This window comes from Nerophis ophidion, linkage group LG16 (assembly GCF_033978795.1).
Source record: "Nerophis ophidion isolate RoL-2023_Sa linkage group LG16, RoL_Noph_v1.0, whole genome shotgun sequence".
NCBI lineage: Eukaryota > Metazoa > Chordata > Actinopteri > Syngnathiformes > Syngnathidae > Nerophis > Nerophis ophidion.
In genome coordinates this window covers 17,514,161-17,531,558 of record NC_084626.1, presented here as the reverse complement: position 1 = coordinate 17,531,558, position 17,398 = coordinate 17,514,161, and the positions used below count along the sequence as shown (strand labels likewise).

The window sequence follows — 17,398 nt, the reverse complement described above, 5'->3', positions numbered from 1 at the left end:
ATTTTAGGTTAAATGATGAAATATAAAATGTATATTAAGTTATATTAACTCAGTTATTGTATTATTCCTAGGAATGTTTTGCAGACTATGTAGAATGCATCATCAAGGGGCATCACGTGGTCTCTCTCAAAGACCGTTCATAGAGGTCACCTGCATTAACTACAAACGTGATGCTCTGGACTCGCATTTGAGCTCAGCTAATCCCGTTTAGTGTGTGGGAATTATTATTAAATAATGTTATTTGGTTATTGTTTTAATAAATATGTGTTAAATGTAATCAGAGTCTGTAATCTATTGCTGGCAGCGATGAGGTGGAGACGTGATGGCGATTCGTCATTCAACACAGTTATAGATTAAAACCAGTTCTTGCAATATTGTTGCTCCTGTAGGCTGTTGACCTATGACATATAAACACAGCAAGCAAATGCTGAGAAGGCCTAAAAATATGTAATAAATAAGAGTTACAAATTGAAAGTGAATCGATTTTTTTATCCCACACCTCTACTAATCAGTAGCGTGAGCAGAGTAGCACAGACATTAATTTCCCCTGCTATTTTGCCTAATATTTGAAAACTATTAATCATCTTTTTTTGAATTTATGAATAGAATAGAAGAGAATGGACTTTATTGTCATTACATGTGCATATAATGAGATGAAGGACTCCAATTTAAGGTGCGGTAGTGGGAACAAATATGGGGTAAAAACAAATAACACAAGAGGTAATAAAGGAAAAACAAACAATTGAAATAAACAGACTACTATCCAATAAGATTAATAAGCAATCCTGTACAATATACAAAACACTATATAAATAGAAAATACTGTACAATATAAAGACCGAGACAAGAGTACTGGAGTAATAATTAAAAATTAGTGTCGGACGTATTACACAGTAGGGTATTAAATGGTAAATGGTAAATGGTTGTACTTGTATAGCACTTTTCTACCCCTTTTTAAGGAGCCCAAAGTGCTTTGACACTACTTCCACATTTACCCATTCACACACTGATGGCGGGAGCTGCCATGCAAGGCGCTAACCAGAACTCATCAGGAGCAAGTGTGAAGTGTCTTGCTCAGGACACAACGGACGTTCCTAGGATGGTAGAAGGTGGGGATTGAACCGGTAACCCTCAGATTGCTGGCACGGCCACTCTCCCAACTTCGCCACACCGCCCCCGTTAGGATATTGTATAGGGGTGAATTAAAAACCCTGTTTCCATATGAGTTGGGAAATTGTGTTAGATGTAAATATAAACGGAATACAATGATTTGCAAATCATTTTCAACTCATATTCAGTTGAATATGCTACAAAGACAATATATTTGATGGTCAAACTGATAAACATTTTTTTTTTGCAAATAATCATCAACTTTAGAATTTGATGCCAGCAAAACGTGACAAAGAAGTTGGGAAAGGTGGCAATAAATACTGATAAAGTTGAGAAATTCTCATCAAACACTTATTTGGAACATCCCACAGGTGTGCAGGCTAATTGGGAACAGGTGGGGGCCATCATTGGGTATAAAAGCATCCATCCATCCATCCGTCCATTTTCTACCGCTTATTCCCTTTGGGGTTGCGGGGGGCGCTGGTGCCTATCTTAGCTACAATTGGGCGGAAGGCGGGGTACACCCTGGACAAGTCGCCACCCCATTACAGGGCCAACACAGCAGCTTCCATGAAATGCTAAGTAATTCACAAACAAGGATGGGGCAAGGGTCACCAATTTGAAAGCAAATCGTCAAACAGTTTTAGAACAACATTTCTCAAAGAGCTATTGCAAGGAATTTAGGGATTTTACTCTCTACAGTCTGTAAAACCATCAAAAGGTTCAGAGAATCTGGAGAAATCACTGCACGTAAGCGATGATATTACGGCCCTTTGATCCCTCAGGCAGTATTGCCTCAAAAACAGACATCAGTGTGTAAAGGATATCACCACATGGGCTCAGGAACACTTCGTAAAACCACTGTCACTAAATACAGTTGGTTGCTACATCTGTAAGTGCAAGTTAAAACTCTGCTATGCAAAGCAAAACCCATTTATCAACAACACCAAGGAACGCCGCTGGCTTCGCTGGGCCCGAGCTAATCTAAGATGGACTGATGCAAAGTGTAAAAGTGTTCTGTGGTCTGAAGAGTCCACATTTCAAATTATATTTGGAAACTGTGGACGTGGTGTCCTCTGGAACAAAGAGCAAAATAACCATCGGGATTGTTATAGGCGCAAAATTCAAAAGCCCGCATCTGTGATGGTATGGGGGTGTTTTAGTGGCCAAGGCATGGGTAACTTACACATCTGTGAAGGCACCATTAATGCTGAATGGTCCATACAGGTTTTGGAGCAACATATTTTGTCATCCAAGCAATGTTATCATGGACACCCCGGCCTTTTTCTGCAAGACAATGCCAAGCCACATGTTACAACAGCGTGGTTTCGTAGTAAAAGAGTGCGGGTACTTTCCTGGCCAACCTGCAGTCCAGACATGTCTCCCATGGAAAATGTGTGGTACATTATGAAGCGTAAAATACGACAGCAGAGACCCCAGACTGTTGAACGACTAAAGCTCTACATAAAACAAGAATGGGAAAGAATTCCACTTACAAAGCTCCAGCAATTAGTTTCCTCAGTATATTGAGTTTTGTTCAAAGAAAAGGTGATGTAACACAGTGGTGAACATGCCCTTTCCCATCTACTTTGGCACGTGTTGCAGCCATGAAATTCTAAGTTAATTATTATTTGCAAAAAAAAAAAAAAAGTTTTTGAGTTTGAACATCAAATATTTGGTCTTTTTAGTGCATTCAACTGAATATGGGCTGAAAAGGATTTGCAAATCATTGTATTCCGTTTATATTTACGTCTAACACAATGTCCCAACTCATATGGAAATGGGGTTTGTTGTATTATAAGTTAGAGTTCAAGATGGTGACAGCTCTGAGAAAGCTGTCTCTGAGCCTGTTTGTTCTGGAATGTACTCATGGCCATGGCAGGTTTTAACCTATGTTATAATTCACATATTTCGACTTGTTGGCATAGGCAACAATTTTCGCATGTGATCCACCCTGATGGTATAATTACCTAATTTGTAATGCAAAGACTTGCTCTCAGCTACAGCATTCTAGGAACATTCTCAGTTGACAGAGTATGAACCAGGTCATAGTCTTAAGATAGTCATGAGTTTTGTGTTGCTTTTATCTATTCTGACGATCAAGAGAGTCTTATACAAATGAGGAAATTATTCAATGAAAACAGCACATCAACCCTGGGGAAGTGTGATGTTTTAAGATGTTATCTGCCTAAGCTCTTTAGTAAGCACTTTCGAAGGCACACACACGCATACAAACTCACTTCAATCTGCTTGTGGTTCATCGCATTGTAAACTTTTATCAGAGTTGGCTGCATGTCAAAGCATCTGACAGTCAGTAACAAACTGCGTCTTACTCGCACGCATGCTCGCCCACGCACACGCACTAACACTGTGCTTAGTCTCAAACGGAACACTTCCGTCAGTACTCTTCTAAAAGTATCCACTTTACACTGTACATAGTTTCTGAGTTGACCACTTTTGAAAGTATATGCTGTCATAAATCTATAGTTGTTCTGCACTTAGCAGAGATGACGATCCCAGTATTTAGCTGCTTCTCCTTTTCTACTTTTGAATGGTGAATTGCAACCACTCCTCCATGCAGAATCGCAAACATTTGTCATAAAACTTGATAAAATATCTACCTGCTTTTTGCACTTTTTGATTGTATAATCAATAAGAAATTATGTGTTATTACTTTTGCTTGTTTGTCTTTTCTTATTTTGGTCAAATAAGGGGGTTATTAGGCCGTTGTTTTGGCTTGGTAGTTCCTCGCATTCCGTAGCCATGGCGGTATGCTCTAGTGCAGTGGTTCTCAACATGACCGGCTCTACGCAGGGGTAAGAGGGAGCACAGCCCCCTTAAATAAATGTCTTGCCCTCTCAAATCAAAATTTGAGAAAGTACATTTTAATAAACTCACAAAATTACTACGTAACAAGTTGACAAAATTATCTGCACTAGCGGAAAAATCCGCCGAAAAAGGGACACACACGATATAGTAGTGTCGGCCTCCCTCTCATTCCTCCCTCCGCTGTGCGTGTATTCACCATTCCACAGGCTGCACAGCAGACACACACCCGCACACACCCCTCAGCCCTCAGTAAACATCCAATCACTGTTGCAGTATGAAAGTAAAAGAAAAGGAAAATTTGTCTACATTTATCATATACTTGTTAGGATGGGTGTATTTGTGTAGTCTTATCTGTCATAAACACTTTTATCATCGCGGACTTTCGGTGCTACGGAGTTCCTTTTTTTTTTTTTTTTTTTTTTTTTACAACTTGACGAGAGCAGTGACAGCGGAGGCTCTGAGCAGCAGTGGTTTGGAAGGCAGAGAGCCTCCACTGTCCCTGTAACAAGCTACAAGTCATTTATGATGCTGTTAATGACGGTAAAAATGAAACATAAGGTATATATCCTGCTTAGCAGTCCTCCTCTGCTGTCTTCTGTTCAGAGCGGAGTCCCTAGTAACGGCCCGTTTTACTTAGCAACGGTCTGGCAATCGACTGCTGGAATTCTTTTTCCGTAGTTTTTCTTGTAAGTCTACATAGTCAACCTTTATTACAAAATGTAGATTGAAACATTAAACAAATTATAAGTTTCATTTTATATGACCAAGACACCTAAAAACAAAAACACAGCCGTTTTCATCAATTTACAAGCAAGTGGGCAACACATACATTGGAGTGAATGAATTTTGTGCCTAAATGAGTGCCCACGTTCTGTTTTATAAATTAGTTTGAGATTCTTTTTTAACATTATTCATCAGACTACCTTTCAGTTTTGTAAATATTGACTATAGTGTGTGAAGTCCTACTTTGGGTCAACATTTATTTGAGAGTTAGGCCATCCGGTTAGGATAAATGTTATCTTGTTGGTTGATAAAATCTGGATGAAGGATGTTTTATTTTATTTTATTCATTTATTTTTATTTTTGTTTTTCAGTTTCACCCCCTGAGGGATTGCCACCTTATTGTGGTCAGGGGGTTTGCGTGCCTCAGTGACCGTAAGAGCTATACCAGCAGGAGCTTAGTCTTCAGCTGGGACGCCCAAGTTGGACAGGTCTGAAGGTAGAGGCCTGACAAAGTGCAATCCACTACTCCAGGTTGGGGTTGGACACATAGCTAAGGACCCATTTCAATGAAGAAAGCATCGTTACTATAAGCACAAAAAAAAAGTGCTGGAGCATGATGTGTACACAAGATGCCCCCTTCACATTTCTGACTGCCCCCTCATATAAGCATGCCTAGAACCGCCCCTGGTTCTCAACCTTTTTTCAGTGAAGTACCCCCTGTGAAAATTTTTTTAATTCAAGTACCCCCTAATCAGAGCAAATCATTTTTGGTTGAAAAAAAAGAGATAAATAAGTAAAATACAGCACTATGTCATCAGTTTCTGTTTTATTAAATTGTATAACAGTGCAAAATATTGCTCATTTGTAGTGGTCTTTCTTGAACTCTTTGGAAAAAAGATATAAAAATAACTAAAAACTTGTTGAAAAATAAACAAGTGATTCAATTTTAAATAAAGATTTCTACACGTATAAGTAATCATCAACTGAAAGTGCCCTCTTTGGGGATTGTAATAGAGATCCATCTGGATTCATGAACTTAATTCTAAACATTTCTTCACAAAAAAAGAAATCTTTAACATCAATATTTATGGAACATGTCCACAAAAAAAACCATCTGTCAACACTGAATATTGCATTGTTGCATTTCTTTTCACAGTTTATGAACTTACATTCATATTTTGTCGACGTATTATTCAATAAATATATTTATAAAGAATTTTTTGAATTTTTGCTATTTTTAGAATATTAAAAAAAAAATCTAACGTACCCTTTGGCATACCCTTAAGTACCCCCAGGAGTACGTGTACCCCCATTTGAGAACCACTGATCTATACAATACAACTCCAATCTAATGCATGACATATTTCCAGTTATATCATTACAGTGTCCGAAAATGAGTAGTAAGAAGCAGAGCTTATTTAATCCTAGCAGTTTTATCCGATTTCTTTGTTCTGTTTGTAACACAACAGTGAATACATAAATAATAAATAAATATACCATAAGTAAGTAAACAAATGTTAAATACATCATTACCTCTTTTTTTTGTTAAGTTTCAACACATTTATAATTGTTTTTCTTTGCACTTTGTGAACACTTGTAGTTTGAACTGTCTCTTTAAACTGAATCATATTAGTGCTTGTTTGATGTTCTCGCATTGTTCATACATTCCACATACTGATATGCTAAACATTTTAAGTCTTGTATGAGCATACAACTGTTTTAAATTAGATTTTCCTTTAAGATTATATTTCTTCTCTTTTGTTGAGAAAAATTGTTTTATATTCTTGGGTACAGGTTATAGTTTGCATTATACATCATTTTAGCTGTTTGCAAATGCATTAGGTCAATGAATTTCAATGTTTTTGATTCAATAAATAAAGGGTTTTTATTTTCTCTATATCCAACATTATATATTATTCTATATTCATCTTTTTTGTAACACTGTTCGTGAATGAAATGTACTTTTGTAGTTTTTTCCCATATTTCTACACAATAACTCAGATATGGTAACACTAGCGAGCAGTAAAGAAGATTAAGTGATTTTTGGTCCAGAATATGTTTTGCTTTATTCATTATTGACATGTTTCTTTCTACTTTATATTGGATATTTTTACATGAGGTCTCCAGTTATTTTTTTAATCTATTTTTGCACCCAAAAATATTTTTTACCCTGTCAATGTCATTCCGTCTCTTTGTATTTGTTTGACTTTCTCTTCTACTGTTACCTAATAGCATTATTTTAGTTTTACTGAAATTCAAAGATAGTCTGTTTTTGTCAAACCGTCTTTTGCATTTGTTCATTTCTTCTGTTATCATTTATATTCGCTCCTGTGTTTCTCTCCTGAACAAAACACAGTCTGCGATGAGGTAGCGACTTGTCCAGGGTGTACGCCGCCTTCCGCCCGATTGTAGCTGAGATAGGCACCAGCGCCCCCCGCGACCCCAGAGGGAATAAGCGGTAGGAAATGGATGGATGGATGGATGGACAAAACACAGTTGTATCATCAGCAAATAATACTAAATTTAAGTCCCTTGTAACTTTAAAAATGTTGTTTATAAAAAGACTGAATAATTTTAAACGATTGATTGTTGTAAAATTTTCTTTGTCAAATTGTGTACTTTCACGTGTCCAATAAAGATTTTATTAATTTATGATGGTTGAGGTGTGATTCACTACACTAAATGACCATTGTGTGTGTGTGTGTGTGTGTGTGGACAAGGATTGGTTAGGTGGGATTTACCCTGGATATCCTTAGTGTAGAAGGGGCCTTAGTTCATATCCTTCCAGGTAACAATCCAATCATTTTTTATCATCAATAATAATAACTTTGAAGGGTTTTTGAATTGTTCTAAAAAAATGTTTCACGTTGCTGTAGTTTTCAAACAAACTTCTGCTGTTTAAATGAATAATCAACAGTTTGTTGTCTATTTTAATGTTTCAGTTATATTGTTTGTCTGTATACATAAAAAAAAAATTGTTCTTTGTATGAAAGAAAAAAAAATCCTTAAATAATTCTAATTCCGGACCATTGTGATCTCTGCTGTTTTTATTAACATACATTCCTGTTCAGAATTCTTTTGTGTTACCCTATACATATATATATATATATATATATATATACATATATATATTAGTGTAGATGAATGTTCACCTGAGTAAAGATCTTTTTCGGTAATCCTTTGGAAAGTTGGAATTTTGTAGTTGAATGTCGGAGTCTGTGTTCCGTCAGACTGCATTATCGTTGTTGTGGTCACTCTGGGAGTTTCAATATTTGTCCAGATCCTTGATGTCTTTGATAACTAGGGCGGCATAGCTCGGTGGCTTCACGGTGGAAGAGGGGTTAGTGCGTCTGCCTCACAATACGAAGGTCCTGCAGTCCTGGGTTCAGTCCCAGGCTCGGGATCTTTCTGTGTGGAGTTTGCATGTTCTCCCTGTGAATGCGTGGGTTCTCTCCGCATACTCCGGCTTCCTCCCACTTCCAAAGACATGCACCTGGGGATAGGTTGATTGGCAACACTAAATTGTCCCTAGTGTGTGAATGTGAGTGTGAATGTTGTCTGTCTATCTGTGTTGGCCCTGTGATGAGGTTGCGAATTGTCCAGGGTGTACCCCGCCTTCCGCCCGATTGTAGCTGAGATAGGCGCCAGCGCCCCCCGCGACCCCAAAAGGGAATAAGCGGTAGAATATGGATGGATGGTATAGCTGGTAGAGTGGCCGTGCCAGCATCTTGTTCGATTCCCGCTTCCGCCATCCTAGTTACTGCTGTTGTGTCCTTGAGCAAGACACTTCACCCACCTGCTACCAGTGTCACCCACACTGGTTTAAATGGAACTTAGATATTGGGTTTCACTATGTAAAGCGCTTTGAGTCCCTAGAGAAAAGAGCTATGTAAATATACTTCACTTCACTACTTCACTACTCTTTCTTCTGGACCCCATTCAATTTGATGTAGATTTTGCAGTTAGCGCTCTAAGTTCCCTGAATTTTCCTCAGTTTAAAAATGTTGAATTTGAGGGAAAAACTATTCAAATCAGATATTTTGGTTTTTACCACCAACAAAATGTAGTTTATAGATTATACAATGATCAGAGGTTGCTTATTTTAAGAGTTACAAGTTCAATACTGCTTGATTTCAGAAAAAAACAACATATTTCTATCTTAAAATTTGTGCTAATTTCTAGATATGCCAATTTAAATTTAGGATGTCTTATCATGGATAAGTTTTAAATTGCTTTTAATATTTTTTCCAAAAATCTACTCTTTTTATCTTATATTTTGTCAGCTCATTTTCGTTGTGCAGGAAATGGAAGTTCTTGAGGCACACATCTCGGCCCTAGGTCAAGTCCCACTGTCCCCAAATAAGTGTTTCACTACATAGCAGTTCCTAAACCAAAATAAGACATTGAACCTTAGTGAAAATCATTAGGAGTCTTGCTATGACTTATGACAATCTTTCCATGAGAAGGAAGCACTGAAGCTTTCCAATTTAGGATTGCAACGATTCCCTAACGGCTAAAATGTGTCATTAGAATACGAGAGTAACCAACGTTCCCTCTAAGGTACGCGCCTGTGCGATTGCACACTGCTCACGCGTCCTCTGAGTACGGCAAATCTAGGCCGCGCACAAAATCGAATAAAAAGATAAGCGTATAACCGTGTGCACGTCTGCCGTCACTCACATGTGCGCCACTGAATGCTCAAGGAGTTTTGCCGTTTGCTCAGACAATTGAAAAATTGGACGAGGCATCCTTGACAGACATTCTGGGATTTGCAGTACATTTGTCTGTCCTTCCCACGTTCCAGTAATAGGTTTCTTGATCACTCCCATTATATCCTGGAGGTTCCTCTTAGTTATATCCAGATGTTAGCAGCTCTCAGCTAAAGTGAAACACTCGCCCTCAGCATGCGACTACTCTTGTCACGGAAACAAATGGTATCAGGCCTCACCTTTGGCCCGTTCTTCCTGTTACAGCAAAAACTCAAAGACCACTGGTCAATCCTCACCTGTCGGACACCTCTTCTTCATCCGGCACTTCCGCGTCTGGCTTTGTGACGGGCAGGGTGAGGGTCCAGGTCTTGCACTGCCCCGTATCCTCATTTGTTGGCCCGACCGGAAGCCACAGGGGGCACCGTCTCGCAGGCAGATGCTCCAGCGGCTCCACTCAGCCAGGGGATCCAAGTTGCAGTCTTCTGCGTGGAAATAACTTAGACTTAGACAAACTTTAATGATCCACCAGGGAAATTGTTCCACACAGTAGCTCAGTTACAAAGGATGGAAAGGATAAGGATGGAAAGGATAATACACACAAGGGCACAAAAGAGGGCGAAAACTAAAAGTATAAAGTAGACTAAAATGTACCATTGTAGCAAGATAAAATATAACATATTATATATACAGATATATTATATTATTATATTATGTTATATTATTATATGAATGAAAATCTGTCTTGTACCATCTCGATCAGTGTGTTTCAACATTTTTTGAGCCAAGGCACAATTTTTTTGTTTTGAAAATCTAGAGACACACCACCAGTAGAAAACATTTAAAGAATGAAACTCACCAGTTGATATTGATAGTAAAAGTCATTCCTCGCAATTGTTGGATATGAATTCAAACCATGCGTCACTATAGCTTTTGTCTCAAAGTAGGTGTACTTTCACGACCTGTCACATCACGCCATGACTTATTTTGAATTTTTTGCTCTTTTCCTGTGTGTAGTGTTTTACTTCTTGTCTTGTGCTCCTATTTTGTTGGAATTTTCTCTTTTTTTGGTATTTTCCTGTAGCAGTTTCATGTCTTCCTTTGAGCGATATTTCCCGCATCTACTTTGTTTTAGCAATCAAAAATATTTCAGTTGTTTTTCATCCTTCTTTGTGGGGACATTGTTGATCGTCATTTCATGTTCGGATGTACATTGTGGACGCCGTCTGCTCCACAGTAAGTCTTTGCTGTTGTCCACCATTCTGTTTTTGTTGAGTTGGTAGCCAGTTCAGTTTTAGTTTTGTTCAGTATAGCCCTCCCTAAGCTGCAATGCCTTTTTCTTAGGGGCACCCACATGGTTTAAGCATTAGACCCCTTTTTACCTGCCTCCCGCTGTTTCCGACACATACAAAGCAATTACCTACCAGCTGCCGCCAACTGATATAGAAGAGAATTACACAGTTACTCTGCTGAGCTCGACAGCGCCGACACTCAACAACAACACATCATTTGCAGACTATAATTACTGGTTTGCAAAAAATATTTTTAACCCAAATAGGTGAAATTAGATCATCTCTTATGGCACATCAGACTGTCTCTCACGCGGCACAGTGGTTGAAAAACACTGATCTAGATCACTGTTTCTCAACATTTATTAAGCCACATAGTTTACATTAATATGCACACCATTGAGCTTGTTATCGTTTTTTTGGTATTTTTTTTGTATTTGTATTATCGTTGTATTATAGAAACAGGTGGATAGTTACTAAGGTTGTGAGCGATAATTTGATGCGAGCAAATATCCACTTTGACAAAGGAGTTATTAGGCTGCGTTGGTAGCCGCCACATCAATCAAATAAAAGTCAGTTATGTATTTTTAGGTTAATTGAGTGTAGAAACGTGGACCGGGTACGGCCTGAGACTAGCAATTGGTTGACAGTTTGTCTTTAAAACAACCCGAGAGCCAGGAATGTCCGCAAAATGATTGATGGGCCTGCTCTGTTAGCTTACCTTCATGAAAATACGAAAAGATGTAGATAGCAGTAGTGACATCCACTTGTGTGTCTTTGCTAGGGGCTAATGTCTCTCTACAGTGCAAAGCTGCTTCTAAGTCACCAATCCTAGACCCGATGAAAGCAAATTAACTATGTTTATTTCAAGTATCAATCAAGGACGAGAGAACGCTAGACCTGCTACACTACACATCGTAGGAGGATACAATAAGCAATGCTAACCGGCGCTAATAGCTAAACGAGCTCATAGCGGTGGGCAGAACAACACATATGTCGATAGTAACGATACCAATTTTTATATGGTCAATACTGCAGTTGTGAGAGCAATACTGATATCACGTCATCAGATGCAGAACAAACTAAATAACCAGACAAGTACATAAAATATAATTTGACAAATCCACTTAAAACCTGCTCAGTGGCCTAGTGGTTAGAGTGTCCGCCTTGATGTCGGTAGGTCGTGAGTTCAAACCCCGGCTAAGTCATATCAAAGACTATAAAAATTTGACCCATTACTTCCCTGCTTGGCAGTCAGCATCAAAGGTTGGATTTGGGGTTTAAATCACCAAAATGATTCCTGAGCGGGGCCACCGCTGCTGCTCACTGCTCCCCTCACCTCCCAGGGGCTGAACATGGGAATGGGTCAAAAGGCAGAGAGTAATTTCACCACAACTAGTGTGTGTCTGACTATTGTTGGTACTTTAACTTTAAATTAGGCTTAATCCCCCCACCCCCCAAGACCCCGAAAGGAAAAGAGGCAGAAAATGCAAGAATGGATGGGCAATTAAATTATCTTTAAATGGTCTTTGAGCCCTATTAGTTTATTTATGCTTAAGCGTTTTTCCAGGCGCTTGAAGTTAGGCTTGTTTCTCTTATTCGTGTTCTTCCATGCAGCTTCGGAAAACAGCGAAACAGTGTAAAGAAGAGACAAGTGCTCAAGTCTGTAATGAAGGCAGGTTCATTACTGATGAGGCGGACTTTGCAAATATGTCTCTGTGAAAATGAAAGAGTTTACTTAACACTTGCAAATGTCATGTAAAACCATGAAATAGACCTAAAATTTGACAAGGCCGTATCAATCCAGGCAGTGCTGGTCATGTGTACATGTGTCGTCATGGTGGTCTAGTGTGTGGATGCACGCACACCAGCCTCTTCTTCCGACTCTATGTAACTCCGTAGAATAGATGAAACTTTGTTTCACTTGTTAATATAACCACACTGATGTCCCTGTATGAGACAAGAACACATTTGTATTTCTCTTTCAACCCTGAATTTTCATGAGATTCTTCTTATTGGGAATCTGAACTGGGACTGGTCGTCGTCTGTGTCTGATCGTTTTAAATCAACCTTTGTGTAGTGTAGGCTGCACTATGATGGCAATATGTCCCAAGTAAACAACACCAACACTTAAAATGTTCTCTTGAAAAAATACAACATCACACACGGCCTGCAATAATCTAACAAAGCCGCACCGCTTGAAGGTTGTTGGGTATTAAATATACGAGTATTATTATAGTGTGTGTATAAGGTGAGAGATATTATCTGGTGTTTTGTTTTGCAATATTATGCAAAATAAACTTTTCTTACCCTCTGGTTCCCTTCTGATCTGTATTTGGGATCTGTATGGGTCCTGAAAAATTGCGCACGTCCCCGTCGACACCCTAGTCGATAAGCTTCTTCTTTTTCTCTATCTTCTTGTTATGGGACATTCATCATCCGCTGTTGCCATTTCTAATATAAAGTACTGTAAAGTTCTTACTCATACCTGTCAGTAAACTCACCATGAAAGTGTTACAACATACCGGCATAGTGAGTTTGTATTATTCACCCAAGAAACTTTAGTTATTGGAGTTCTGGTCGGACAGTTTTTCATTGGAAACATTTCGGGTGTAGTTGTTTCTAGATGAGGAGATGCTGCTCTGTTATTGATTAAAGTAAAGTCTGAATGTCAATAAAACAATTAGCTCCATCTTTTGACACTTCTTCCACTCCCGTCCCGATTTCAAATTTTACAATAACACAACAGAGCAACACTGTTAACTGAGGAGACTATACAGAAGACCTGGGCACATTAAGGCTCGGGGGACGCATGCGGCCCGTTAAGATTTTCAATCTGGCTCGCCGGACATTCCCAATTTTTTTTTTTCGATCTTTAAGATGAAAACTGTAGCTGTAGCTAAAACATACCGGTGTAGTGAGTTTACATTATTCACCCAAATAACTTTAGTTATTAGAGTCGGTTTTTCACGGGACACATTTTTGGTGTTGTTGTTTCCGGATGAGGTGATGCTGCTCCGTTATTGATGGAACTAAAGTCTGTATGTCAGTAAAACAGTTAGCTCCATCTTTTGACACTACTTCCACTCCTGTCCTTGCATGCTACACCGCTGCAACAAAGATGACGCGGAGAAGACGCTGCCAAAGGTGAGCCAGGTAAATAAGACCACCCACAAAACGGTGCACCCCGAAGCGACTGTCTGAAAGCGGCTTGAAGAGGATCTGTAAAACATAATCTATGCAACATTTTGACCAAACAACCACCATTGCATGTTATATAGACCACAAGGAAGTGTTTTACATTTAAAAAAATAATAAAAAATGATAACTCTTTTAATGCGCCTTATAATCCGGGGTGCCTAATATATGAAAAATGATCAAAAATAGACCATTCATTTGAAGTGCGTCTTATAATCTGGTGAGCCCTATGGTCCGGAAAATACGGTAACTGTATAGCATTGTAAAACACAGAACTTCTAGTATCTGAAACATTTTTTTGTTTTATTTGCGCAAATGGTTTAAGACTCGTAATGATAATAATTATAATTTGAAAACATTGGAGCTCATACAAGCCGAAGTTTGCCCTTGGATAATATAAATTAAAAAACAACAATAGTATTTTTAATGGACTTACTCACCGTTTTTAGCCCATGGTTCACTCTCAGCGGGGTGTTCCTCTCCGAGACAGTGATTGTGTTGTGCAGAGGTTACCTCAGGGAAGCGGTTCAAACATCGGCCTTTGCAGAGCTGGAAGCCCGGTTTACACTTGATGCAAAAGTCCCTGCTGAAGCACTGCTCACAGTCCATTGAGCGGCACTCTGACAACAATCAACACAACAAAGTGTGCTAGAGTGTAGTTGACACCTTTACCTTGAACATGATCTGAGTAGCTAGAACTGCGGCGCTTATGATCAGCTTACTTAAGCAGCGGTTAATGTCCCGCCCCCTCTGGCCAAAGTGTCCTACAGGACAGGCGTGGAGACACGTTCCGTGGTGAGACATGCCGTCCCTCTGCAGAAAGAGGAAGAGGTGCTCTTTGCAGCGCGTGCAGCCGTTGTCGTGGGAACACTCCTGACAATTCCGACAACCTTGTGATCTCCCTTGGTGAGCTGCTGAGGAAAATGACGCTCAGTTAACGTTCAATGTGAAGGACATGGAAGAAGACCGCATGGTTTAATATGAGACAATGACATAAGTAAGTGACAACATGTAAAATTAAAATTCTAAAGGGGAATACTCGATTAAATCAATGTTGACATTCTTTCCCATCCACCATCTGTTGTGTCTTTCCAATAACTCCCTGGCCGCAGTGCTGTTTTTTAGCATGTCTTTGTCATACTTTCAGCTACAACCAATGACTGTTTTGTGTCGGGTAGTCGACGTCATGTACCCTGCGTGCCAATTTCTGTGGAAAAGTTTTGTGATAAGATAAAGATAATGTTGTTAATCCTCATTTGTCCAAAAATAGTCGTCTTTGTTACCAAGAATCAGAACACACTCGCGTGTTTGCATCCGATCGTTGCCTGAAGTCAGATGTGTGCTGCTATGGAAACGTAAATAAGTGCGCTGGAGAATTAAGTCCGCCTATGATTAAAATGACTAAAATACGGTAAATATTGTACATTTTGAATATTGCTATGAACGTGTCTGTTACTGCATTGTATACTTGCAGTATGTATACAAAATGTTGATGGAGGGTTTTGAAGTATTTTGAAGGCTACAACGGTGACTCCCGTTAGCCACATCTTCCAAGTATTTTTTTTCTCATGTTTAAAAAATCAACAACAAAAAAATACATAAGTGTTCTTGTCTTCATAGTGATGATGTGGTCCAGATAGCTTCATCTGGCCATGATCTTCAGCTCTCACTGGATAGGTTCGCACCTCCAAGTCCGAGTCCATGGTTCTCGTCGGAAAAGGATGGAGGGCCATCTCCGGGTTGGGTAGGAGACCATTTAGGACCCCAAACTGGCGAGGACGTCACAAAAAGACGCTTGGTTCCCCCTGCCTTCCTCCCCTTTTCTTCGCGAGGATTATGATACCTTTTTCATCTACATAGGAATATGTGAAAATCCCAGTAGTCGGCATCCTAATGACAGCAGACTATATACACAAAGTGATGTTTTATTATGTTTGTTGGCTCTCATGAGTAGTAATCAGTGATGAAGAAAAATAAAGCAAACATTGTGATGCATTTTTTGAAATCAATCAATCAATCAATCAATCAATCAATCGATGTTTACTTATATACCTCTAAATCACTAATGTCTCAAAGGGCTGCACAAACCACAACAAAAACCACAACGACATCCTCGGTAGAGCCCACATAAGGGCAAGGAAAACTCACACCAGTGGGACGTCAGTGACAATGATAACTATTAGAAACCTTGGAGAGGACTGCAACCCGCCCTAACATGATACTGTGAAAGTTCTATGAAAGTTGATAGAAAATACTATGAAAGTTCAATCCATAGTGGATCCAACACAACCGTGAGAGTCCAGACCAAAGAGGATCCAACACAGTAGCGAGAGTCCCGTCCATAGTGGAGCCAACAGGAAACCATCCCAAGCGGAGGCGGATCAGCAGCGCAGCGATGTCCCAAACCGATACACAGGCGAGCGGTGCATCCTGGGTCCCGACTCTGGACAGCCAGTACTTCATCCATGGCCCCCTCCACAAGGGAGAGTGGGACAGATGAGAAAAAGAAAAGAAACGGCAGATCAACTGGTCTAGAAAGGGGGTCTATTTAAAGGCTAGCGTATACAATTGAGTTTTAAGGTGAGACTTAAATGCTTCTACTGAGGTAGCATCTCGAACTGTTACCGGGAGTACTGTTACCAGAGTACTGGAGCCCGAACAGAAAACGCTCTATAGCTCTCAGACTTTTTTTGGGCTCTGGGAATCACTAATAAGTCGGAGTCCTTTGGACGCAGATTTCTTGCATATGGTACAATACAATCGGCAAGATAGGCTGGAGCTAGACCGTGTAGTATTTTATGCGTAAGTAGTAAAACCTTAAAGTCACATCTTAAGTGCACAGGAAGCCAGTGCAGGTGAGCCAGTACAGGCGTAATATGATCAAACTTTCTTGTTCTTGTCAAAATTCTAGCAGCCGCATTTTGTACCAACTATAATCGTTTAATGCTAGACATAGGCAGACCCGAAAATAATAGGTTACAGTAATCGAGACGAGACATAACAAACGCATGGATAATGATCTCAGCGTCGCTAGTGGTCAAAATGGAGATGGCTCAAAATTAATGCACCAACTACGCCTAAAATGATCTAAAAACGTGAAAATTAAATGTTATTATAAATGTGCCTGTAACTACATTACATACATACTTACATCATGTATATAAAACCTCAATGGAGGTTTTTATTAAGGGCCTTGTAGGCGGAATTGCACGGCTCCCATAGGCTCCATTGTAAGTAGACTTTCGATCGTGTTTATTTAATATTTAGAATGCAAAAAAAAAACCCCAAAAACATCCATCGTCATGTCCTTCATAATGATTGTGAGTGAAAAATATTTCAATATGCATTTCTTGCATTTGGGTCATTCCAGAAACATAAACGCATTGTGGTGCTGTGCGCCTCCCTGCATAGCGTAGTGTGCTAAAAATAGTTTATGTTGTCTTGACTGATATTCTGCGTTGGAAAAAAGGTGTTACATTATGATATATGTGTGCTGCTAGTTCAACACCATCGCACACAGGTTGGAGAACCAAATAACATGAA

The 17,398-nt window shown here is 39.4% G+C and overlaps 1 protein-coding gene across 3 annotated transcripts in view; it reads right to left on the bottom strand.

Annotated features, from left to right (window-relative positions):
* rspo4 (R-spondin 4) overlaps positions 1-17,398 on the bottom strand; it is a 98,558-nt gene that overhangs the window by 43,639 nt on the left and 37,521 nt on the right. The window contains exons 2-4 of one of the 3 annotated variants that reach the window (XM_061874428.1): positions 14,578-14,769; positions 14,296-14,475; positions 9,668-9,850 (exon numbers count right to left, since the gene is read on the bottom strand). In XM_061874428.1, coding sequence (XP_061730412.1) covers positions 9,668-9,850; positions 14,296-14,475; positions 14,578-14,769 — 555 coding nt within the window. Of the gene's footprint in view, positions 1-9,667; positions 9,854-14,295; positions 14,476-14,577; positions 14,770-17,398 lie in introns of all 3 variants that reach the window. The other 2 variants (XM_061874426.1, XM_061874427.1) reach the window with 2 other exon arrangements.